This window comes from Odontomachus brunneus, unplaced genomic scaffold, assembly GCF_010583005.1.
Source record: "Odontomachus brunneus isolate Ranch 3 - 2012 unplaced genomic scaffold, Obru_v1 Obru_scaffold_060, whole genome shotgun sequence".
Lineage (NCBI taxonomy): Eukaryota > Metazoa > Arthropoda > Insecta > Hymenoptera > Formicidae > Odontomachus > Odontomachus brunneus.
This window is the reverse complement of record NW_022639510.1, coordinates 1,324,490-1,351,795: the sequence shown is the minus strand read 5'-3', so window position 1 is coordinate 1,351,795 and position 27,306 is coordinate 1,324,490. Positions and strand designations below refer to the sequence as shown.

At 35.3% G+C, this 27,306-nt stretch overlaps 1 protein-coding gene across 1 annotated transcript in view; it reads right to left on the bottom strand.

Moving 5' to 3' along the window:
* Positions 1–27,306, bottom strand: part of LOC116846080 (BCL2/adenovirus E1B 19 kDa protein-interacting protein 3) — a 64,247-nt gene that overhangs the window by 10,936 nt on the left and 26,005 nt on the right. Inside the window, exons 2-3 of the mRNA XM_032819478.1 lie at positions 23,640–23,805; positions 14,964–15,054 (exon numbers count right to left, since the gene is read on the bottom strand). Coding sequence (XP_032675369.1) covers positions 14,964–15,054; positions 23,640–23,805 — 257 coding nt within the window. The remainder of the gene's footprint in view (positions 1–14,963; positions 15,055–23,639; positions 23,806–27,306) is intronic.

Genomic DNA, 27,306 nt, shown 5'->3' with positions numbered 1-27,306 from the left:
CGTGTAAAATTTTTACCAAGAATTATAATTATTTGAAATAAAAAATATGGTAAGGTGGCAAATATTGAATGGTAAGAGAAATTAACTATTTTATATAGTCAATACAATTGGAATATTTGGCAAATATAGGTACATGTAACTATATTCCCAAAAGGTGCTTTACCATATATATAGAGTAATAAGATGGTGACTATAAATCTGTGTTCATTCTACTATATCTTCATGTTTAGATGAACTATAAATATATGTTTGAGGCCAAAACGAACTATAAAATATAGTGAGATTATAGTTATTCCAACTATTTTTTTCTCTTAGTGCACTGTTCTCCATTATCTCAATCGAGATTTAAAGTTTTAAATCGAGTTAAAATTTAGTCGAGTTTTAAAGTTGTAAGATATTCAGAACAATGTTTCCAGTCCCGGTAACAGAAATACTATTTCCAAGTTTTCATCTATTCCTCAGGTTGGTCATCCAGTTACACAAAGTGAGATTTTTTCCATGTAACATTAATCTGAGACTTTCTAGAAATAGATTAATCCTTTAATAAAAAAAAAAAAGAAAAATAATTGCAGCCTTTAATGGGTTAAAGAAACAAGGATTTCTTACACAACCTTAAAATACGCCTCTCTTTAATCTAAAAACATTATCTCTTTTCTAAATTTTTGGAAAATTTTGATAACGAATAACTTTGGTCTTTAAATTTTCTAATATCTTAACTTTCGATGCTAATTCTGCGATTACCCTTTGACAACATAGATAATTTCGCTTTCAGTTGACATATATTATTACTACGTCGTTGAACTCACTGATACATATGTTACAGATTATTCCTGTTTACCTGCCCTCTTTCTGTTTATGCACGCATAATTTAGTACACACGATGGGGGAACCTCATAGACGCAGTATTCCCGTTTCTAGTAGAGACTGAGAAAGAAAGCAGTTAGATCGAATCCGGTATCCATTGAACAAATTACGCATTAATGCAACAATAAATTGCGTCGATACATTTACTGACTAAATCGCAGTCACTGAATCAATTGATATAACTCAACACAGCAACTATATGATTCGTTCAATCGACTGAACGTTTACTTGAACGAATTTTCTTCGTTCAAGTAAAGTGTCTCATTGACTCAATCACTTTCTTTTCTCAGTGTAACAACACAACCTCCCTGATTACTCACGCTACTACAGCCACTGGCATAGCAATTGTATAGAAGATAAAGAACAGAAAACCTTTGTCTCCTTATCTTTACATCTTCATCAATAGAAGAGCGTTCGGTCGAGAGCGAAACGGTTGGAACACTTTTTTCTAACAAAGTTAGCAATCCATTTCTCTAGTTGTCACATTTGAAAATCATTACTTGCGCGGTCGTGGCAGGAGGCGAAACGTCAGTACGTGATGCGAAAGTAAATTTTATCAAGACAACCTACAAACATACTAACATATCCGAGAATATTTCGTGTTAAATCGTTGAATAGTGCTCGAAGAATTAAAAAATTTCGTGCTTCAAATAACAAAAACAACACAACCTAAATGGAACATACAGAAAAATGCAAGTATGAAAATAATGCAAAAGAAAGCCCTCTCTCTCTCTCTCTCTCTCTCTTTCTTGAATTACTTTCATGCTTACATTTTTCCTAGATTTTCAATTTAGTCGTTGGGAATATCTCTTATACAGGGTGTCCCACCTAACTTGACCATCTTAAATATCTCGCTTATGTTTTATAATAAGAGAATACTAAAGGGGGACATTATTTAGTTCGAGGAACGAATACTGTAAAAAACAAGAAATTTTTCTTGTTCTTCTATCTTTTTCTTCTATCATATCGCGATGATAAAAATATGTAGTCTCATATAAAAAAATGACAATGACCTTGAAATCCTAAAAAATATGATCTTGAGAAAAATTCTTATTTTTTACAGTATTTGTCTCCTCGAACTGAATAATGTCCCTCTTTGGCATCCTCCTATCATAAAACATAAGCGAGATATTTAAGATAGTCAAGTTAGGTGGGACACCCTGTATATTAGAAGCACAAGATTCTTCGAGCATTGTTGTTGCAACAGTTTAACCTGGAATATTTCTGGATGTATTAGTACATTTTCACATGTTAAAAAATTCACTTGATAAAATTTACTTTCACGCCACGTATCGCCAGTTCGACTACTCCTGTCGTAACCGATTATCGCGCAAGTCCCCGAGCAGTGATCCTCAAATGTGATAAGTAAATGGATTACAAACTTTACCGAAAAAAAGTGTGGAAATCGTTTCACTCTCGACTGTGCATCTCTAATTATTGAAAAAGGAAACAAAGTATAACAGCTTCTAAGAAAGAACGATACTTTCTCCGTCCCAAAATCGAATATAATGCTGTTCCCCGCCTGATTATCCGCGTTAATTGCAACCGGTCGCGAATAATGGTTGAGAACCTGTGTGCCGCTACTTTCGAGCCCTCTCACAACGCCCGCGTTCGCAACGATCAGCATCACGAATGGGGGACGCGGCATGTTCCGCCGGTGTGGGTGCGTTATTTCGTATGCACAAACGCAACCGTACAGATGCTACTGAACAGACGCGAGTCGGCTGTACGTATATAAACATCCAGTGGAAATATAAATAAGCTGAAGTAGCGCGCACCAGCAGCTGCACTGTAACCAGCAGACGCTACGAGTAACGTCGATGTATGTACTTCGCGCAAAATGTAACCTAATTAAAATTATAGATGTTTTTAGCTTCTACCATATTTCCTTGTTGCTCTAACCAAACAAAAATGGTAATAGTAATGCGCATATAAGGTTATATGCCAACAGTATTGTAACAGAATTTAATAAAGAAAGCTAGTTTTCTTAACCACAATTTATAGTAATAATTTCTCTATATAACTACAATTACAAATACCAAACATTTTTCTCTCAGTGCGCACAACGCTCCCCGCACCGAGAAAAAAAATTGTTTAATGTCACTAAAATTCGTCATTTTTGGCACCACTGTAGATTCTCATTGTTCTAACAAAAAATCGCAGTAGCAATATATATATAAAGTTATTAATACTGTAACAATACTCACTACAAAAGTGATTCTCCTGACTAGAATTCTTTCACTGCATATAGAAAACTGCATACTGCATTCGAGTAAATACTAATTTTTTTCTATATATTCTATATAAAGAGGATAAATTCCTCTTTTGAATACACGATAACAAGCTAGAATTTTTATAGCTACTTTCTGAGATTACTCTAAATACATATTTAAGATTATTCTAAGTACATGTTTAAAAATTATTAGAAAAATATTTTCTGCTGTGAAGATCATCGTTATCTTAACCGAAGGAACTCAACTAAACTGAGTAATCGCTTTCTTTAACTGCAGAACAATATTTTGCAGTTGTGTTATACAATAGTAGTTACAAAAATATACCAAACACTTTCCTCAGAGCAGGGGGGCGAAAAAGGAATCCGGGGAGAAGCGCGAGAGAAATTCGCTTTTTTCGCAATCGCGCGCGTGTACGCCACGTCGACGTGTGCGCGCGCACGTGGAGCAGCGATGACAGATATCGGTTTCCACGTGACGCCGAAACGTCAAGTTTACGGTCACGACAATGTCGTGACAACACGTCGATCACGCCGTCGCTTTTCCAATGTCGCTAGAACGTCGCGACAGGTCGCGTCGCTGTCTGCGCATTTAGAGCTTCTCTACTAGAGCAACTAGTGGTTAACGCCCAAGGCTTAAGCTCAAATTGCGTCACAGTGACGGTGGAGGCGATCCGTCACAGTTTGCGCAATCTCTCGCTTTCTCTCGCTTGAACAAGGAGCGTTTCGTAAGGGGAACACAACAATGAGAGAGAAATATCCCGCGACGCTTCCCGAAAAAACGCCGTGAAGGAGAGTCGCAGAACCATCAAATTCTAATAAACAAATCGCACAGATAACGTACGCGTCCTCGTCACGAGAATGAGAGATATTCGATGAGAGATATTCGCGAATTATCACGAGGAAATAATTTTACCGTCGACTCTCGAGTTACAAAATTTACATCGATCACTCGACCAAATTGTCTCTTCTATCTTATCAGACAATTGTTAAAGTCGAGTCATCGTGTAAATAATACAGCTAATTTGATCTCTCGTTATGCTCGACAACGCCAGCACGATCAGCGCGTAACTGAAATGTCGGATCGTTATTTTTCTTTTTTTGTTTTTTTTTTTTTAACACTAAAATCCGCAATGAACAAGGAAAGCACACCGTGACAGGCTTTCCGGCAAGCATCTACTCGGGATTACAGCGATACAAACGAGCTCGTCGAAAATACACTGTCATGAGCGATTTCCAGGCAGGACGATCGATCACGCGGCACTTTAATAACGCGACGACGAGGATGACGACAGTTTCATGCCGCGAATTTCGCATCCACATCCGGTACATCCGTTGCATTCCACGTTACGGGTATGCGCCGCGATGGAATGAGCGGTTTCGCCGTGTCTCCCTCCGCCTCTCCTGGCAAAATCCGGTGCATAAAGTGCAAACTGTATCGCACATCGCAGAGCCGTTGCAACTGCATAGGCCTGCAGCTCTGGCTGCTGCATCGATAGATCTCTGGCTCTGAGATACACTAACACTACCGCTCGAACCCGTTCATTGTGAATATACACGCTGTAACCGGGACCGGTTCTCCGAGCAAAAACCAGAAGAGGAGTAAAAGCGGGATATGCGTCTTACGAGATCGCGTGAGGGTCATTCTTACGGATCGATCTTGAGATTTTCATGACGTCGAAGCGAGAAAGGAAAAGCGCGACAACGGTATAATTTTGTGCGTTGGCGCTTAATTAGCGAAGAATCTATCTGAATTCTTGATTTAACATTATTTTATTTTTATACTGTATCATTTTTTATACTGTATTTTTACACTGTATCATTTTATTATTTTCATTAATATTATTATTTTTATTATTTCAATATTTTCTTTAATTTCATTAATTTTATTATTTTAATTAATTCTTTTATCTTATAGTTTTTAAACGCTTAAAAATTCTGCAGGATGTAAAGTAATCTAAAAATTTGCTTTAAGTGAGATTTTACTTGAAAAATAGAGTAACCACAGAGTCATGAATTCTAATAGTTTTTCACTCATACAGAATAAATTTTTCACTCTAAATCGTCGAGTGAATATTTTTGTTCGAAATTGAAGAGTGAATATATCTGATGTACTCACAACATATTTATTCGAATTGTTTGAAGCATTTGTTGATATGGAGTTAGAATCTATTTTAAGTTTGAGTGAAACACTTATTCTTGCGATTTCAAATGACAATATTTTTGCTACCGCTTCGAGTGAGAATACGACCGCTTTCCACTCGTTTTGAGTGAGATTCCTTTCCAAAAAATTTTAGAAAGTGCGTATAAATCGGGCTACGTACATAAAAGCATATATACTATATTCAAGTAAACTTGAATACTTCTTTCAAGTTCAACTTCTTGTATTACTTCTTTCAAGTATTCAAGATTCACGAAAATCTGGTAGACGAGAATTTATTCTATTTAAAAAAAAGATCTCTCGGATTTGAGTGACTCTGTGATTTACTTCTCGAGAAAAATTTTACTCCAAGAAATTAGGAGAGTACTTATCATAATCCTGAAGAATTTGTCAACATTTAAGAATTATTATAAAGCAAAAAAATTAATTATGGAAATAATAAAATGATGCAATATAAAAATAACAAAAGCTTAAATCGGTACTCCTGAAAACACAAAGATTGATAGTGATACCAACGCAGAGAGTTATTTGATAATGAATGCACTTGGATTTTTGCACTCTTACCTCGCTGACAGAGAAAAATCGCGTCATTTGTCGTATTTATCCTGCAACATTACGTTTATCTAGATGAAATTGCATCTCAGTCGTGAGGAAGTAGCTCGCCGGCGTTACCAACGTTACCCACGGACGTAATGACGAATGAAAGTAGGAAAACATCAGCCGCGTTTCCCCGGCGATTTCCACGGCGCTGTTCAGCGACTAATGTAAAAGAGGAAGGAAAGTAAGGAACAGTATAATCTATCAAAGTGTCTGGATTACGCGATTCGCGCGCGCGCGCGCGAGCGCGAGAGAGAGAGTGCGTAGACCTCGCAACTTGGAAAAGAGCCGATTCCGCAAAGTCGACGCGAAGGATTATTTTCCAACTGGCGCGTGGCGTCTATAAACTTGTTTGTAAACAGTTCTTGTTTGCAAATAATATTCACAAATACGTAATTCTCCTAAACGCCCGTAAACAGGTGATTCACACACGTGATTCGTCGAAATCTACATTTACTTCGTGCAAAAATAAAAACACAGGAGAGCCTAAAAATTGTCTGCGTGTTCATAACATCTTTATCCTAAGATTTTCTCAGATGCAGCACAGATTCCGAGTAAAACGTCAAGATCTATCCCAATATTAGTTATATCCTATTAGATTATTATCCCAGTAGGTCTATAATGTCGATATACCTTTATGATATCAAACAGGAAATCCTATTTTAATACCAATTATTATTTCTTATATTCAATAGAAATCTATTATTCAATAGAATAATAATGGCATATAAAAGAATAATAAAATATCAAAAAATAAAATATTTTTTAAACACTGAGCATTCCACTAAGTAATGAAATTACTTAAAATGTCAATATATTTTGTTCCAATTCCAACGTAAAATCAAGACCAGAAAAAATACTGGGAAAAATTTGGGTTTCCCAATTTAGGATCGCGCATGTTTGAAACATTACGCTTTTAACCAGAACCTATAATTATTTCAGAAAATCGAACTCAATTAAATTAAAAAAAAATTATCTTTTCAAATTTTATGGGAATCGACAGTAACATCCGTTTGACCATCGCCGCTGCATATTTCATCTCGTTGAGCACGCAACGTTAACAATCATTAAATTATTGATCAAACGGCACGATATTTCTGTCCAACAGCTTTCACGCAGCATATGAATTTTGCAAGAGATTTTTTTTCACTTCAATCACGCGAGATTAATGTGCGGAGCTGATCGTGAATGCGAAAACTCCTCAATGGAATCAGGTCAAATTACAAAGCGACTCTCAAAGACGCGCACGCGGTCCCGTCGCTGGCGATACAAAGACATCAGCCGCGGAGGACGCGAAGAAGCGCTAAGGAATACAGCGAGTGACTCATGGAAAAACGCGAACGGTCGGTTCCACTTGTTATCGTCATTATTCATAGCCCGCGATACAGTCGGTCTTTGTTGCTATTTTCGCTCGTGCCACTTCTCGCTTACAGAGAGCATAGTAAAACGAATCCAGCTTTATCGACGAGTCCGAACACTACCTTTGTGCCTATCGTCTTGCGAAGATGTTACGTATGTTTTTGCAAGAAATCGTTAATCGCGATCGCGAGATAACGAGCAGTCGTCTGTCTGTCTGCCTGCCTGTCTGTCTGTCTATCTCGTTGCGGAGATAAAAAATACGAACGGAAAAATCCATGACTGCGTCGATCACGCTCGCGAAAATAGTCACGGAAGCGTCGATCTCCACCTGCGACTCTCGCGATGTGCGTTCTTATCTCGTTGCAAAAATACATTATTCTTCGCGCCTTTGTGTCGCCTCACAAGGAGACGTTTCCACTCTCTGTGTTTGCGTCGCTTGGTATTTCCGGAGTGCAAAATGACATAAAAGTTTCGTATTTTTATGACACTTCTACGAAGACCGATAAAACGAGAAACGTGCGGTGGGTGACAGAAAGAAGCCGTTACATGTCTTGTTGGGCGACTAAAATGTATTACAGCGATTCGCACTGAAGTATATCACGAAAGAAACGTATCTTCTTGATAAACAACTGCATGTGTTTACATGCACACGGTAGAAGCCGCGTCGACGAGCACTTGGAGAAGGCGCACACGCTCGAGGAACACCTTGGCGAGTTATTGTCGCGCGGAGTTTTAATTAGACACAAAGACGTCTAACTTCCGACAGGGTCGTGACCGGCTCTTTCTGCGTCGTGAAATTATCACCCTAGAAATTTCCGCCCACGGGGAAGAGTTCACTCTCTCGTCTTGTCGGAGAATCGCGAAGTTCGCAACACTCATTCAATTCGTTTAAATGAAAAAGAGTTGTTGTCGAAACGAAAATACATCGAATTTAATTAAAGTGGGATCAACCAAAAACTAAAAACTTTCTCAATAATATACTATATACTTGACACAAGTGAAAACACGATAATGCCAATCAAATCGTACATACCAAATATTTTAGTTCAAAATACAAAAATAACTTTTTCGGTGTGAAACTCGAGGAAATCAATTCAAATTTAATCCTCTCGACCTATTAAATCTCCCGAGTCTTTCGTGAGAGACGCGAAAAAGTGGATCACTCAATTTTTCTGTTCCCCTTAAAAAAATTTGGTAAATATACTCGTGAAGAAAAATATTTAGTTATATTAACGTGCAGTTTGTGGTTTTAATGAACAAACTAATGCATTTTGGTAAAAGAACATACAATTTCTATGGTTTTTACACTGAGAAAAAAATACTTGAGAATTTATTTGTAAAATATAAAATTTATTCACAAAAATAAACTTTGGTATTCTGCAAATAAATTTTCAAGTATCTTTTTATCAGTCTATAAACAAAATTTGATTTTAAGAATCAAAAATTCCGTTTTCTTCAACCAAAACGCATTAGTTCGTTTATAGTCAAAACTCATGTTAATATAACCAAATACCTAAAAAGATATAATTTAATCTTTAGTAGAAATCTCCTTATATGTGTCTTCTCTCTCTCCTCTCTCTCTCCTCTTTCTCTTTTAAAAAAATTCTAAAACCAAAAAAAAATATTTTGAACACAATATTTTTAATGTTTCACGAATATCGTCTTTTATGTACAATACAAATTTCGCTTTTAATAGTAAATATATTTCTCTTGATTTAAAAGGATAATAAACAAATAACATCTAGTAGATTTCCGATTAATAGTCCACTTCATTAATGTCAGAGTATTTTCTTTTTGGCTTTAGAGAATAATCTTCTTGAGACCATATGTGTATAAGAGGGCTTCCGCTAAGAATAAGATTATATTTCTTTGGAGTGACAGGAAGAAATATTCTTTCGTTAAGTTTTCACTGGGAATATAGAAGTACAAGAAATATTACCTTGCACAATTAAATTTCTTTTTTCAGAATATTTCTCTTTTGGCAAAGAATCTCTTTGAGATCATATGTAAGAGAATTTCCGCTAAGAATAAGATTATATTTTTTGGTTGAACTTTTCCTCCGTGCGCGGCAAACCGTCCAATTTATTCCCCGATTCGTGTCGTTTCGCGCGGAAACAATGTCGCGAATCTTATCGCGTGGTTTTCTATTATCCGCAGGGAAATCGGAAGAGGGAAAGGAGAGAGAAAGAGAAAGAGAGAGAACGAAAGAGAGAGAGAAAGGGGAATTTAGAATACTTATATCATAGTAGACGAACGGCGGCAGAGCTACGTTGTGAAACGTCGTACGCGGTGTGCGATTCGCCACATGAATAGTCACTGAATAACGCAGCATTTGCATGCAAATTGTTTTAGTCACCAGGTCGTCCCGTGCGACGCGAAGCGACTATACACAGCGCGAAAGCGCGTCCGCTCGATTCCGGTACAATGCTCTTTTTCACCTGCGTTCGCTCGCACGCACGCACACTTCTCTCTTTGTTTTACGCGCGAATTATGTGGTATTGTTTGCCCAATGCCGCTATTTAACATGCATTTCAAGAGAGAGAACTTGTAAATTACAAATCACACGAATTAAAGAAACGACGATCTCGTTTAGGCTCGATCCACACTGTCGGTCCGCTCACGGTCCGATCAAATATTCTTCCATTGTTTATAAAGTATCCACACTATGAGTAACACTACAGTTCCGGTCCGGTCTTGCTCCGCTCTCGCTCCAGCAATGTTCCTGCGAAAGAATATTTTGCTGGAACGTGACCGAACTTGTCCGGAGCTGTACCGATAGTGTGAACAGGCTTCCGATCGATTTTCAATTTTTGACAATATCATTTCGAATGTGCCTGCATTCATTCGAAAATATTTGACAAAAGAGGGTATGACTTTTAGGCGATTTGGGGACCGCTAGGTGAACGCAAATTTCCTATTTTTTCCTTCGTATTTTTTCCCGTAGAATTCAAAAATCGAACTTAAAATTACGCCAAGTAAAGGGAAAAATAGTTATAGACATTTAAACGTTGATTTTCTCTGAAAATCATGCATTTTCCAACACTGCCATCTTAAATATCTTTGACCTTTTTAGAAGTACTAAATCTCACGTTACATGGAAGACTTATTTTCTTGATAATGATATGAGAATATACTCTAAGCAGCAGAGAAAAAGCAGTTAATCGACCGAAATGGTTCCGAGCTTTGCCTTAAGCGGAGCGATTTGAGCGGCGAAAGCTACTATATGCTCGAGAAGAGGCTCCTTATATGCTTTTGTTTATTAATGCCCTGTATAATCCTGAAAAAGCTGGACTACAAAATCACTTTTGTACTATTTTGATAGTGAATATTTTTCTAATTGACTGCTGCTTTTTCTCTGCTGCTTAGAGTATATTCTCATATCATTATCAAGTTTTGAGAAAATAAGTCTCTTATGTAACGTGAGATTTAGCACCTCTAAAAAGGTCAAAGATATTTAAAATGGCAGTGTTGGAAAATGCATGATTTTCAGGGAACGTCAACGTTTAAATGTCTATATGTCTATATGTACTATTTTTCCTTTTACTTGGCGTAATTTTAAGGTTGATTTTTTAATCCTACGGGAAAAAATACAAAGAAAAAAATAGGAAATTTGCGTTCACCTAAAGGTTCCCAAATCACCTAAAAGTCATACTCTCCTTTATCCTCATTGTCTACTAAATGGGAATATAATGTGAAATATTCTTCTTCCGTTTTTCTATTGATCAAACTGGGATAAACCCACATAGATCTTTTTCTTATCTTTCCTTTTGTTTTACACTTCTCACTTTCTCTATCTGCATCGTTCATAGCAATTATGATTAATTCTTTATCACAAAATAACGCCAGTTTTCGAGAAAAAATTATAATGAACTTCACGACGAAAGGTAGAAATTATACTAACCATTTAGGATTGGATCGTGAGCGACTCGATAGTATGAATACTCAAGGAATATGGCCGTGAACAGATCGATAGTATGGATCGGGCCTTATCCGATCGCGCGTTCTGACGTGTGCAAACACAAATACGGCACGGCAACGCGGCCAGAAGAGACCCAGAGGACGAAAAAATCTCCCACAAAATGACACACGTGACACGAGCAGTTCGCGACGACGGCTTGGAAGGATTGAATTTCATGTTTTAAAAAAAACTACAGCTTCAAAATTTGAATAAATTTCGATGCTTTTTTTTTTTAATGAAGCTAATGAAATCTAGAACAACTTTGTCAAGTTTATCAAGAAATTTTTTAATTTTAATTTAATCATCAAGGACAAATATTGCTATTGAAATTAAATATACAAACCTTGATTATAGACATGAAAAAAGATATGTAGGCTGACAATAAAAACATATAGACTCACTAAATCTTACCTTAACGAAGAAGACTAATTGAAATAGTATCTAATTTTAGCAAATAAAAACTATTGAATTAAGTAAGATTAAATTATTACTTATCAATTTTTTTTATTAATTATTGTTCTTGAAATAACAAGTTTTGATTGATTGAAAAAAGATTCTAAATTTAACTTTTTTATGCGTTTGATTTACAAGAAGGAAAGCAAAAATTTAGTTCGTCAAATTTGTTGTAAATTTCATTAGTTTTTATTTAAAAAAAAGAACAAAATTGGTTCAAATGTCAATGCAGCAAAGCTGCAATTTTTTTTGAAATATGAAATTTTATTTCACTCCACTGTACGACGCTAAATGGAGTCAGTGATCCGGAGACCTTGTATGGTAGCGAACGGTTGGTTCGATAAAACCAGTTGCATGTTGCTGCTCTAAACGACGATATCTACAGACTCTGTTCGCGAACTAAAGTCAACCGATGTCGCGTTTCTATCCTATGTCTCTAACCGTCAATTATAGTTGATTGTGAGAAAAAACGAGCCGTTATCATAATAAAGCATAGAAATTTAGAATTCTCACCCGCGACACTACCAGCGTAAAGTTATCATCTTGAAATTAAATTCTCCATTTGTATTCTAACAGAATTGTTACGAGGAAAAAATCTCGAAACGTCCTAAAAGTAATAGTCGATGAAAATTTTCTTAAATTCAAATAATAAACCGATAATTGAAATCAATCGTCATATGTGTAATTACGGATAATTTGATGAAATTAATTACTAAAATTAATTATTAATCAGTATAATCGATCATATCAAAGTTAAATTAATAATTAATTTCATCAATCGACGGAATTCTTTGTGATTCTATACTATAATAATAAATTAACTTTTATTATTTTAGGAAAAAAAGCTTTAATCTCAATGCCTAATACTTCTCAAAAGTAATTCCTGACTTGGTAAATAATATATAGAAAGAAAAATATTTAAAAAATAAAAAATATGTATTCTTTAATAATTTCTATTTTAAATTTAAAAAATTTAGAATTGTCATCCGTGTAATATATTTATTTATACTATCGTTGCATATTTCTGTCGTATTTTTGGACAAATCTAAATTGACATATTTTTAGAGAAGAATTTATTTAATTAATAATATATTAACTATTGTTATCAACTTGTAAAGATGGTGTACAAATAAATCAGCAGTGCAGTTCAAAAACAAATTTAATAATTTATTGCGCGTCAAAGATAAGCGCACAAAATACGACAGAAATTACGCAACAACCCACATTGAAAAAATTATTTTTGTACTTGGAACTAAAATATTTAATACCCACAATTTAGTTACCATTTTATATTTTTTACTTGTCTGTCAAGCAGATATATCATTGAGAAAACGAAATACATATAGCGACAATTAAATTTTTCAATTACCAAACATCTGTTTGATTCCATTTAACCAAATTATAATCCAGTGTACTAAATTTTCTCTTCGACAACAAAATTCTTTTTTCAGTGTAACAATATTAAACATTTTCGAATAAGAAAACATATTTTTTTATTCGTCTTCTTATAAATCTTAGCTTTTCATGAAAGCAATTGTTTATCCTATTTAAATAAAAGAATTTAAATTTAATTATATATATATATATATATGTATATATATATATATATATATATATATATATATATTTATATATTTATATATAAAATACCCAATGTAAATAAATATATTTTATTCTTAAGATTTTTTCTCAGTGTGTACGTAAATGTTCAGAAGTCGTGGTTTATGAATAATGGATAGAAGATAGTAACCATGTACGTTGCGTGAACACAAAGTTTCAAATCGGGGCACAACGCAAAGTACAGAACAGACTGTAAGTTGCACAGAGCAATTACTTTAAGAGCCGCAGTAATCTTCAAATTGGAACGGACATCTGCCCGTTGACTTCGCGGCTGACACTTTGTTCTTGTTCTATGAAAATGTAGCGATTTATGGCTCAATATTTAACTCTGATTTACTCTGCCCCGTACACGAAAGAAAGTGTATCAAAGATAAAACATTGACACAGCGCGGCGCAAATCGATATTGCGCAAAGGCTTTATCGTCAGAACATATATACGTGGACGTCTTTCGTTCCACAAAAATCTTTGAAGCACCGCGCACTATCGCAAGATATACAACGATCGAGCACAGCTCGAGAGAGATCTAGTTGAAAGATTTTACTCGATTCAATGAAATCAACTAAAAGAAAATTGAATGATTTCGTGACCAAAAACTCAAAAGTTCTTTCTGCTCGTGGAATTTCGCGATTACTATGTCAACTTTACATGTGTGATATTTTTTTTAATATTTTACTACATTTCTCCTTTTTCTATATATATCTTCTATCTTTTCTCAAATCTAAAAAGACACACTTATGTGTCTGTATCCTTTTTTTTTCTTTTACAATATTTCAAATAAGTCTGCTCACATTCTGTAATCATAGAATATTATACTCCACTATTGTTTTCAAAAATATACTTATATGCGGAGTTGCCTCAAAAGCACTGAATAAATGATATTTTAATAACAACAATAATGTTTTAATGGCAATATACGGAGATTATATTTTACGGATAATAATAATATACGGATATATAATTTCTTTTTATATAAATTCTTTTCGATTTTACTACATTGACAAAAAAATACTTGTAAATTCATGTGTGTGGGAAATGAAATATAAAATTCTTGTAAAATAAACTTCATTTCTTACAAATAAATTTCCAAGTAATTTTTATTCAAATAGTCAAGTGTTCAAATTTTTATTTAATTATTACATTGAGAAAAAATATTTGAAAATTTATTTGTGGAATAAACATTTGTTTCAGAGAAATAAACTTTATTTTACACAGAAATAAACTTTATCCCACAGATAAAATCTCAAATATTTTTTCTTCAACGTATATTTCTAACAGTGATGAAATAAACTGTCGATAAGATTTATCTTGTTAATAAATTTCGCTAGCGAATTTTGTAGTAGCACATTTCGCGCGGTTCCTAAAATATAAATGACACGAAATGAAAGGACAGTCAATTACTGAGGAATATCAGTCTATCGGTTAAATGATTCTATAATAATTTTTTCATTACGAAATTCTCTCCGTGAAGCGACTGACCGCCGTTTGTATTGGCTGCAAACTTGGAACGGCGCTCACGTTATCGTCGACACTCACGTAAAGGAAATTCGATCGCGATCTCGACGCGCTTCTAGACCGTCGGTTCGTTCGACTCTGCAGCGACCGCGATCGCATATCGTATGTCCGACATAATGAAGGTAAATATAGTCGCACACACATGGACACGCTCGAGGCTTTCTATAGCCGCACACATAACGCAGTAAGAATCGATTATGAAACTGACCTTGCTGCTGCTGCTGTAATTTATATAGACCCCTTTGAGCTCATCTTCGATCGAGAGTTCCGTGTTCGGGCTGTTCGGCGGGCTTTTCGGACTGTAAATTTAAGGAAACAGTGTTACAATTTACAAACAAAAGCGCATCCCCTCGATAGGAATGATTCTCCCCATTCAGCTTCTCCTCCTCGAGTTTGGGATTCGCTTGTTTCTTTATTCGCTCGACGCGATTCGGTTCTCCTTTTGTTTTCGCACAAATCCAATTCTATCGATATTCTTACCATCCCCACTAATTAATTACGCGCGCGTAATTAATTAGTCTTCTGTCTGACGGATGTTTCAATATTGATCTATCACAGTCCACTTCAAGATGTGCAAACTCGATGTGATGGCTCAGCCTCCACTATTTTTGCAGATACTTGAAGCTCATCGTGAATGATCGAATTCCATTTAGCGGAACATACCGTCTTTTCTCTTTTTTTTATTTGATTTTCGATACCCCGAGTAATTTTTTAGGTCAGTGTTCTACCTTAGCGAGTCTAAAAGTCAACGACCTTCCCAACCTCCCAGTAAACTAACAATTAAATCATATGTCTGCCTTTGTTTCTCCCTCAAATTAGACAAAGACAGATGTATGATTTAACCGTTAGCTTAATTCTAACAAGAGATTGGAAAAAGCGGCCCTAAAGCTCACTACGCCGGGCTGCTCCTTGTTGAAGCTGTTAAGGAAGCTATCCATTAGAGATTTGCGTTTCTTTTGGAAAGGTACTAAGGTAGCTGACGAAAATGCGAGAATGACAATGAACATGAGTACCTTGAGCGACTTCTTGAGACTGCATCCTTCCTCAATAATTATAATAACAATAATAAATACACCGGATGTTAGAGCAATTAATTGCTGTGTAATGCTAACAACGCCAGAGTATAAATAACGTACTCGATATTGCCTCGCTTTCAGCTCGGCGCTAATTTGAATCACAAACGACCTCGCAATTTGTGCCAGACCTGTGCGCCATTGTGTCGTTTTACTTGATTTATACACGACTCCCGTTACAACTAGGCGAATCTGCGTTTTCCGCGTTTTCCCGCTACACTCTCTGCGCTTTTTCCCACGCGTTCTCTTACTTATGACTAACGCGGGAAACTGCCGATTCGTCTATAACGCGCGATAAGAGCGTACAAATCGCAATAAATGCGCGGTACGTGCAAAATCGCGACAATAAATCCTCGCCTTGGACATAGTGAATGCAGCGAGAAAAGGATTTTGTTGTCGAAATGAAAATTTATTGCCGCTGGTATTTAGCTTTCTCACCGATACATGTGCTCGATACAAATGAAAACATAGTAATGCCAATCAAATATGTATACCAAATATTTTATTCCCAAATACAAGAATAATTTTGTACGTATCGTGCATCGAATCAAAATTTGGGTAAAATGGAATTAACCAAATGTTCAGTAAATACTGCAACCAAATAATTTAATTGCCGCTTGTGTGTTCTGCTTTCTCAACGATACATATGCTTGACACAAATGAAAACGTAATGTCAATCAAATCGTATATGTACCAAATACTTTAATTCCAAATACAAAAATAATTTTTTCCTACATTTCAAACCTACGTTTGCGAGTCATCGTCGTGTTACGCGTGACCGTGCGCCTCGCAGAGTCGCGAAGTCGATCGAGTCGATCCAGGGTCGCGAGTCGCAATGCAGTTGGCGTTGCGGTTATACTGGCACGTGGCGTCGATATCACGGCGAAGAAGAGAGCCGGCTATCACTCCGTTATCGGTTTCGTTATCATCGATGCGTCCTCTCGACAAAAGTGCGAGTGCACAGTGCCGCGTGATAAGTGCGCGTACGTGTCAAGTGCATCATACGACATGTACAACGCGCAGGGTCACGCGTTATCTACCTTCCGATCGAGCCGTGCTGTACACGTTGAAAAATATTGTAGTAAAAATCACGTTGAAATCATATTCGTTCACGCAAAGAAAAAACTAGCTTCCAGAGCTAAAAAAAAAAATAGCTGTGGCAGATAAGATGTGTCACTGAAATAGGGACAGCTAATGTTGATACTACCAAAGCTTTAAATTTATTCGCTGTTTAAACTTAGGCGCTACCGCGAGAAATATTAGTTGCTAGAAATAATTGACTAAACAAATGATTGTAGCTGTGCGGCAAACTTCTTTAAGATATGCATACGATAAGAAATTTAATAATAACTACCATTTTCTTAGCTACTTGAAATAATGTGCATTTTTAATGTCACTTAATATATTTGTATTTCATAGCGAATGCATTTTAGCTGTCATAGCCAATTCTTAGCAGTGATAGCTAAACGATTAGCCTTTTGACTAATTGTAAGTTTGAATCAGTTACCGCGGTTTAGCTGATATTACCAAGTCATTTTTTTGCGTGTTTTTCCAATTGTTCCTGTGAAACTGGACTGCACCGCGAAATTGTACACTGAAAAAAAAAATTGGCCGTCGAAACTAAAATTTGGATAAAATGGGATCAACCAAATATTTGATAATTGCAATGAAAAAGCTTAATTGCCGCCATTTTGTTTTGCTTAGTGACTAAGTAAATATATTACGCCAATTAAATTTTTTGATTGTAATTATCAAACATTTGGTTAATCCCATTTCAACCAAATTTTCATTTTCAACCAAATCCTTTCTTTAGTGTAACATAAATCACTATTATTTCCGTCACCTTTGGTGTGTGCCGCGCGATCTTATTTATATTAAATATTAATATTCCCAAATATGCATGTACATCTGCTTGACAACAAAATCCTAAATATCAAAAAGTTATATAAACCTTAAACATGGGTAAATTTTAGCTAGCGCATTTTTATTCGCTCAGAACTTCCGGAAAAATTATCGGAATTTAATCCTTTTCTCTTTTTTATTCGGTGTAGAAAACAACGAAAGAAAATATGAGTCTACTAACGCGATTCAATGGAAGTGAAAAAAGTTACAACAAAAAAAAAAAACAAAATACATGTAGTAACATTTTAGTAACATTTAAAAAATTAGGGTAGATTTTGACTATGTTTAAAGTTCTAGAGTTTATTGACCCAGTCTGTTAACTGGCTCAATGTTTATATATTTTTAATACATTTTTGTATGTATATTTTGGCCCAATGTCGGGAAGAAAGGAAACGTCTCGCGTATAATTTATTATCTAAATTACCTCACATGAAATTTTACTCGAAATGTAGAGTGCCAACCTGAAAACAAGCGACTTTTCGACCGTATAAAGTAATGCTGCAATTCTAAGCAAATATACGAGTAAATGGTAAAATCGTAAAGCCGTAACTTATAAAAAGAAACAAAAAAAATCGTAGATATTTACGAGTTATCATATTACATACAATTCGCATAGAATTGCAGATTTACTCATAAGTTTTTATGAGTCTTGCGAAGACAAGTTACGAGTTTTACAATTTTGTCTAGAATTGAAGTATAAATCCCTCCGAACTGTCGAGTAAATATTTTCGTTCGGAATTTAATAAATGAATCTGATGTACTCGTCGTTGGAGCAAATGTACTCTAACCGGCTGAAACATTCACTCGCGTAGATTACTCACTTAAGTAGAACTCACTTTTGACACAAGTTAAATATTCCGCTCTTGTGATTTCGAGTGGCGATTTTCATTATTCTCTCGAGCGAATTTCATTCCAAGAAATTCGAGGGAATAAAGAAATGTTAAATAATAGTCGCGTTAAATTACAGCTCGCGATACGTGTTGAGAAAATAATTTCTGTATTGAAACTAAAATATTTGGTGCATATACGATTTGGCTGGCATTACCGTGTTTTTTATTTGTGTCAAGTATTAATGAAAAAGCAAAATACACAGGCGACAATTAAATGTTTTCACTACAGTTACTATATATTTGGCTGACCCCATTTTAACCAAATTCTATGGTCGGGTATATCAAACTTGCGTTTCGACAACAAAGCCTTTTCTCAGTGCGTGTCGGCGCAACCGAAATTTACTTAACCCTAAGTTTAATCTACAACATGCTCTTTGTCTCCTGTTTCTTATTCTCTGTCTTTTTCTAATCTTAAGCCTGATCTACAATAAGATCTTTGCGCTCTGTTTCTTGTCTTCTGTCTTTTTCTGACTTAAAGCTTAAGGTTTGAGACAGAAAGAAAAAAAAGCAGGAAGCAAAGAGTATGTCGTAGATCAAACTTTAAGACCTAATGTTTGAGGAAAGAGAAAGAAATAAGAAGCAAAGAGTATAATTAAGATTGTATAATAAATTAGGCTTTAAAGAACATAATTTCGTCGCTTCACATCGTGTTTTGAAGTGCGTTATATTTTGCACGTTAATTAACTACGATAATTGTTATCACAGTATAACTGGCTGTTAGTTACATTTAATCGCAGAATTCCACGCGATAACTAGAACGAAGAAGCTCGAGCTCCCCTTCTCATTGCACTGTCGGGGAAGCACTTAGCTGACGGTGCGACAATATTTGCCGAGCGGGTTAACCGTCCAGCCGTCATTCCCTTGCCAAAAGTACCGCGCAAAAGAAAATGCGCGCCGCGAACGCGGAGGCAAACAGACGCGGTGCAGAGCGGTTTGTTTAAATGGTTCACCGTGTGACGCGCGCGTCACGCTGCGACACGTGTCGTTCACATTCCATCATCCCGCCCGAGAAATTCCAACAAATATCTGCAATGGCGTGGTATTGTCGATAACACGATCGCAACGGATTTCACGCTCAAGATGACGCTCTGCGAAAGATACGGCCGTGTGCTGTCCCCGTCAACGAGGACAAATCGATATCGCTCCGTGCACGAAGAGAATTTCATAGTAAAAATTATTGTAGAATTTTGTAATTCAAGAGTAACTTACTATCTTTTCTCTCACTTCATATTTATATTTTAAATTAAAACACTATTAAAATACTTGTTTCTAACAAAATCTACTGTGTTTTTAGCGAAATTTACGCTTTGTTCCTTAGCAAGATACTAAACTTTCATTTTGAACAAAATCCTTTTCTCAGTTCGTGAAATTTACTTAATACTTAGAGAGAACAGTCTCATCGCTTCACATCGCGTTTCGAAGTTTGTTAATCATATCTTGCGCGTTAATTATCTACGATAATTGTTATCACAGTACCTAATGACAGTCTATTTCTGACCTACTAAAAACATAGTAAGTTTGAAAAGAATTTATATAAAAAAGAATTACAATATTCTCTTCGTGCACAGTAAAAAAATTTGTGTTAAATTTAACACATTTTATCTACTCTAATTTTTTTATTAATTTAGCACAAGGCGAATATGTTAAAAAATAATACAAATGTTTTTTGATGTCAGAAATTAACACAAAAGATATTAAATATTAAATCGACACTATTTTGCAAAACTTTTATAAGCAAATTTTATGTAAAATTGACCTATTTCTAACGTCAAATATAATACAACAATAATGTTATTTTCAGTGCGAAAAATATCCTATTTATCTTCTTTTCTTATTGTTTTGTTTTTAAAATGTTGGAAAAATTATTTTAAAGTGTTGAAAAAATAAACAATTTAACCTGAAATTTTCTTAATTATATGCCCTCGTATTGATTCAATTGCTATTATACTTAGAAAATTTGCTTGCCATAAATACAATCGAACTCTGCCTCTTGTATGTGAGTCAATTATCTTACCTACTACACTACTTCTACTCTGATTATAGATAAACTTTGTATTGCATATATCGTAAGATGGCGAAAATATAATTTTTCAGTAAAATTAACATCTACAATATATTAGTCTCTATACTCAAGTATAAAATGTGTAATTTTACTATTTACGTTGAATATCACTTTGACACCAAATATTCGATTAATACACACACATGATATGTTAAATTAACAGGTTAAAAATTTAATAGAAAAATATTAATAAGGATCAGTTTTAACACCAATATAATGTTTCTTACTGTGTATTTTCAAGTGAACATGCATAATAATGAAAAATTAAAATATCGTAATTTAAAAAGCGGGACCCGAAAAGTCACAATGGCGAAAACTGAATACTAGAAGAATGTACCAAAATATAATTTTCCCGAAATACTAAAAGTATGCCATCTCCCGAAAAATGAAACAAACTTCCACAGAGTTATGTGACAAATTGTTAACAATTTTATTCGATATTTCGGGGGATTGTCTGTATACATTCTCAGTTTTCGGGATTGTAACTTTTCGGGTCGTTGTCCCGAATCTTTTTAGAATTTCGATTTACCGAGATCACATGCATGTCTCTCCGTTTTCGGAGCAATGTACCTCGCGTGTTCGTGCCAGAAAATATCGCGCCGATGTCTAGACAGTTGAAATATTCTCGGTGGGCTACTCTGTGTGCGAAGATCGAAAACTCAACTCCTTTGTTTGCAAATCGCACAAAGGCGCTTAGCTCGGCTGCCAAGATATTTACTAACATGCGTAACACGACACTATTTCGGCCGTGTTGAACACTACGCGTTAATTCGGCCGCGTGTCGTATGTACCGATATAGAAAAAATATAAATACGAATGTTTATTTGCGAATGCGACTGTGACTTCTCTTTGTGGACGACACGCAGCGTCACTATTTTCGCCCGCTGCGACACGACTCTAGCCGAGAATTTACTTAATGCGTCGCTTAATGTCGATTTGAGGGTACAGATATAGATCGAGATAATCAAATCAGTAGTGGCTATGAGTCAGCCTTCATAACTGACGAGTTTATTCCGTGAAAAAGAGAAAGAGAAACGTGATAGCGACTTTGCGAGTAGCTTCGGCGATATTTTGCATGTACGTATAAAATGAAGATTTCGCGAAGGAAGGATTCGCGTCAAAAATAAAAAAATAACGTATATAAAAAACTAATAATTGTGAAGTTAATGTAATAATTGTAAAATTACAGCGACTTTATAGGTACAGTTAATTCTTTCATCAAATAAAGCAGCCAATAAGAGCTGAACCGCGGAATTTTATGCGAAATTTAAACTTTGTTTTCAGGAAAACAATTGGCTATAGTTTGTAAGAATAATCCAATCTACGAAATTATGATTGATAAATTTTTTTACCAATGGGTAGTCCACATACGTTTTTTTACATAAAATAAAAAAGATCTGAGCCTTATATGGGCATCTAAAATTAATTAAAAAATTAATTAAAACAGTTTTATTTTCTACTAGTTGCGCTATTTTTACTCAGTTGCATTTTTTTTACCCATCTTTTAAGGGTTAAGCTCGTCAATGGGTATTCTTAAAGAAAAGAAAATTGAGCATGCTCGACTTCTTGAGCGATTACGAAAAACCTCTGTTATCTATATTTTTTAATATCATATATCAAATTCTCATCTTCATTTTTCACGAAACGTACTTTATGTGGGTTGAGTCATTTTGGCATAACTACAGCTAATTATTTGATGATTAACAGTGTCAAACTCACGTAGTGTGTCAAAATCGATCCGTGTAGAAATGGTTGTATTACATTTTATAACATTATATAACATTTTATAACATTATATAACATGTGTTAATTTAACATAATATCGTTGTGTCATTTTGATTATTCTACGTTGAATTCATATTCAGCATTTCTAAGTATTGAAGTAACACAATACTGTCCACACACAAATACTATATTTTTGTGTTAACTTTCGACATGTGATTTGTATTATTTGTTTATACATCTACTCTAGACGTAGGTCTGCTCTGTGTTGAGTCAACACGAAAATTAGAGTGAATAAATTGGAGCATACGAAATGTGTTGTTAAATTTAACACAAAATTGTTTCTAGTATATTGTTTCTCTCCGTGGGTCATCGACCTTTTTCTGACTTATATATACGAGGAATTTTGCCTTATATCTCGAGAAGATCCGATGTGAGTTCGCAAGGCACTGTAGCACAGGAGAAGATTTTTTCGTTTGCGCGGATCGTCGTATCTCGGATTCTCGAAGGCAAGATGAAGACGAGAATGACGACTACGACACCGTTTATTTTCTTATGCCGAGACTCTTCGCCACGAAAGGGATAGGGGAAATGGCAAGCGAGCTTTTTATGATCCCGTAGGTCGGCGAGGAGAACGACAGTGTCGAGGACTTGGGTAGATATAAGTGTCGAGTTGAACGGCCGGCTTTGTTGGCCGACTCTCTTCGGACGCCTTTCGATTCTCTGGCTCTTGCTGCGCTCGCGGCGAATTCTCCGCTCGAGTAACTTCAGTTAAAAGAGCGGTATGCCATAATTGCGAGAGAATATTATCCTCAATTCATGCGCCAACACGAGGCTAGGCTCACATGAGAAAGTTTCCGAAACCGGGAAGCACTATAAATTCCAAAATTCCCTATCTCTTTCGCTTCGAAATCAGGAACTCGAATAGACCTCAGTGCGGAATGTTTCTCGAGAATATGAGAGAATCCACCAAAATCGCGCTCGCATAACACGAAGGTACCATATCGAGTTGATTCGAAAATCTTTCCATAGAACACGCGTCTAATTTTTTCGACATACACTTAAAAAAAATGATTCCATAAGTGGAGAAATCTTATTTTATTTCTGTTTGGAAACTGCTCTGTTTATATACCGACACTTGTTACGTCACGGAAAGATTTTCCAACCGATCTGACAATTAAAGGGGACACAATCATTAAAAAAGATAATGATAAAGCATAATTAAGGATGCTTACCTGCCCTTCGGACTGTTTCGGTGCGAAGACGCCAAGGAGTGCCTCTCGGACGAGTGTGTGGAATCCCTCTGCGCCTCTCGTAGAAGACGTAGATATTCCTCGCCGGCACTGCTAAACGGCTGCGGCGTTATCCGTTCCGGCACGGAGCTCAACTCCACCCATGATTCTGCGCAAATTGAGAGAAAAATCTGTCACTTCGTGCGGCAAAAGTTTAAAATTAAACTTGATTCGTTCTTTTCGCGAATTTTTCATAACGCGATTAACCCGCGGCATTACGACCATCTGGTGGCCTTCTTTGGGACCAATTTAATATTAACGCGCTGCGTCCTCAATCCCTCTTTGCAGAAATTTAATTGTTTTCTCAGAGAGCTTCGTTTCGAGGTACTGGATACATAACGCGGAGGCTGAGTGTCGTTGAACGATATACGTGATGACAGTGTAACATTTTTAAAAATAGCACCACCGACCGTCGTATCGATCGTGGTAACCCCATGAGGTCAAGTTGAAGGGAAATTTCATATCTCTGTGTTGTAACAAGCGCTGGATGCGGCTTATTTTACGGTATCAACCCCTACATCCCATACGTGCCGTTAATTCTCGCGAGTGAAATCGCCGAGAACGTGCAGGAAATCCTAACGTCTCGAATGTCCGGAGAAATATTCAAGTTCCCGCATATAGAAAAGTTCTTGGGATCTAATCGGATCCAGTCCAATTTCCAAAAGTAATTATGGGTTCTAGGTAGAAGCGCAAAAACGTTCCAAACTTTCTGTTCTAAATGGGGAAACCCAAAGTTTTTCCGATATTCTCTCTCGTCCTCATTTCACGTTGGAATTGAGCAAAACATATTAATTTTCCAGATAATTTCATTATTCAATGAAAAAAAATGCTCCAAGTATCTTAAAAATATTTTGCTTTTTGATATTAACTACTTAAATTAACAATATTTTACTCTATCGAATACGATAGCTAGTACAAAAATAGGGATTCCTTGTTTGATACCATATATCAATTACCGACAATAAAATTGTCATTATCGAGGACCCCAAAATCAGGCGAAACATCTATGGACGCTTGGCGGTACTTTTTGCTCCAAAATTGGTATTCTACTACGACACCAATTGAGATTTTAGCTCTACTTCCGACTTGAGCTTTCTATAACCTGTATATGCTGAAAGATTAGTGTATGTTTAATACACATGGAGACTAAAACCCTACTTAGCGTCGCTAAATGACAGAAAACGCACAAAACGCCTCTTGTAGGTTCTAGGGAGTAATCTAGGGAGTAGGAGTAAAACTCTCTTCTAAGTAAGACTAAATAGAATCGAGATTAAATAGAATAAAGATTAAATAGAATCAAGAGAAGTTGACATAGGTTTTAGAGTATTCAAGTAGGTGTTAAATGGAATATTTAGATCAAAGGTAAAGAGGATCAAAATTTCACAAAAATCTGTCCTTAAAAGACGTCTCATTTTAAACGTGAACGTGAAGGCGTTATTAGGCTTGGTCTATAGTATATAGAGTAAGCTTAGTATAAGTAAAAAATAAAAATAATTTATTTCGCCTATACTATAACTCCCTTATACCGGAAGTATTTCATATAAACAAAATAAATTATTTGTATTTCTTACTTCTATTCTTACTTCTCACATCAAACTTATTCTATACATTATAGGCCAAGCCTTAAGTTAAAATCACGCTGAATTTAAGTCAATCTCTTTTGGTGTCATCTGTTGAAATTAGAATTCTTTTGGGTCATTTTTCTCGAGAATAGTAAAAATAGAGAGTTATATATTTGGAATCGACTCAATGTGAACTTAAATCGTACACAAAAAAAATATCATTATCGAGGGCTTCAAAATCAGGCGAAACTTGGCTGTCTTTTTCAAATCAGAATCTATGCTGCATGTGGAAAAACCTTGGAAATTTCTGTGTGGGTTATGATCACGTAAGTAATTTTTAAACGCTAAAAACGTCGTGTGTATCATCGATATTTTATTGGCGCAAGTAATTCGCGTTGCCGACACGTTTTCCAAATGACTTATGCGGCGTTTTCTTATCGCAGGCACCTTCATAACGTGACTCACGATTTCCGTGCGCAAAACAACGACGAGCAAAACACAACTGATACTTCCAATAGCGTATCCGCACTAACCAACCGTTTTTCGACATCCTCTGCGTCTTTTACGTAAGCGACACGGCGTACGGATTAAAGTTTGCTTCAAATGATGATCGTCACACGAGCCGTGGTCGCCATTACGGCGGAACGATTTCGTTCGTTGCATTGTATGCTAATAAAGTTGCTCAATGTGCGTGACAAAATAATAACGTGAATTGACGATAAACGAAAATAAAATCTACGCAGAAAAAACAATATTTTTGTTTAAAAAATATATTTAGTTTTGATATGTTAATCTTCAAATGCGATTACATGAAGAGGCACTAAACGAAGATAAGAATATTCTCGCAAGAATATATTTTATATGATTTTTCCAACAAAGAAAAACCTGCATTCGTATCATTCATAAATAATTTTCGTTGTGCAAAGCACAAAATATTACATTGAGAATATGATGCTTTTATGTGTTATGTTGCAGCTTCCCTTTGCACTTAAAATTAAAATAATACTTAATTATTTTCCGAGCCATAATTAATACTTAAATTAATAACTAACACTTAAATTATTTTCCGGATCATAATTTGGTTGAAATGAAATCAACCAAAAAATTTAATTAACACTATATGTGTCAACAATACATATATTTGACACAAACAAAGAGCATATATAATGCCAACTAAAATATATATATATATATATATATATATATATATATATATATATATATATATATATATACACTAAATATTTTAGTTTCAAATACAAAATAATGTTTTCAGTAAAATAATCATTGTTTCACGTGTGAACAACAATACATAATTTTGGTAGTCAAAATTTTCTCCACTTTCAACAATTATTTGTCGAATTGAATAGAAAATATATTGATACGTAAGCGTGTAATCTTCATTAACGTTATGCAATTTTATTTGAAAATTAATATGTCAAAAACAAAGATATTTTACGAATCTTACAAGAGTCCTTTTTTTGTGTAATTTCTAATTTCGCGCGGGACTTCGCCTCTGATAGAATAAATAACAAAGCATTCGTTTAGAGGTAGCTATGTATTTTTATATGAATAGTTATTTTCAAGCAAATAATTAGCATTTCACGGCACGCAACGTTCCATCCGGTTGAAATTCGCACACGTAGTAAAGCGATACGATAAAGCGCCTCCGGTGGCCTGTATGAAGTTAGCCCCCCACTTTTCGAATTTATTAATTTTGACAGTTGTGCTGATTTGTGCTAGGTTTGTGCTACATTGTGCTCGAATTATAAATTTTTAATTCGAAAAATGAGGGAGAAAAATGGAAAAAAATCGTTTTTTTTTATAGCCCCCCACTTTTTGATTTTCGAAATTTTTTTTATTGTGCTAGGTTGTGCTAAGTTGGGCTAACATTGTGCTAAAGTATTATCTTCGAAAAATAATCATAAAAGGAATAAAACGAAAAAAACGATTTTAGACAGAAAAAAAGAAAAGTAAGATTTATATTCGTATAAGTCAACCATACAATATATAATTATATATCTGAGTTGCTCTAGGCTAGCACAAGT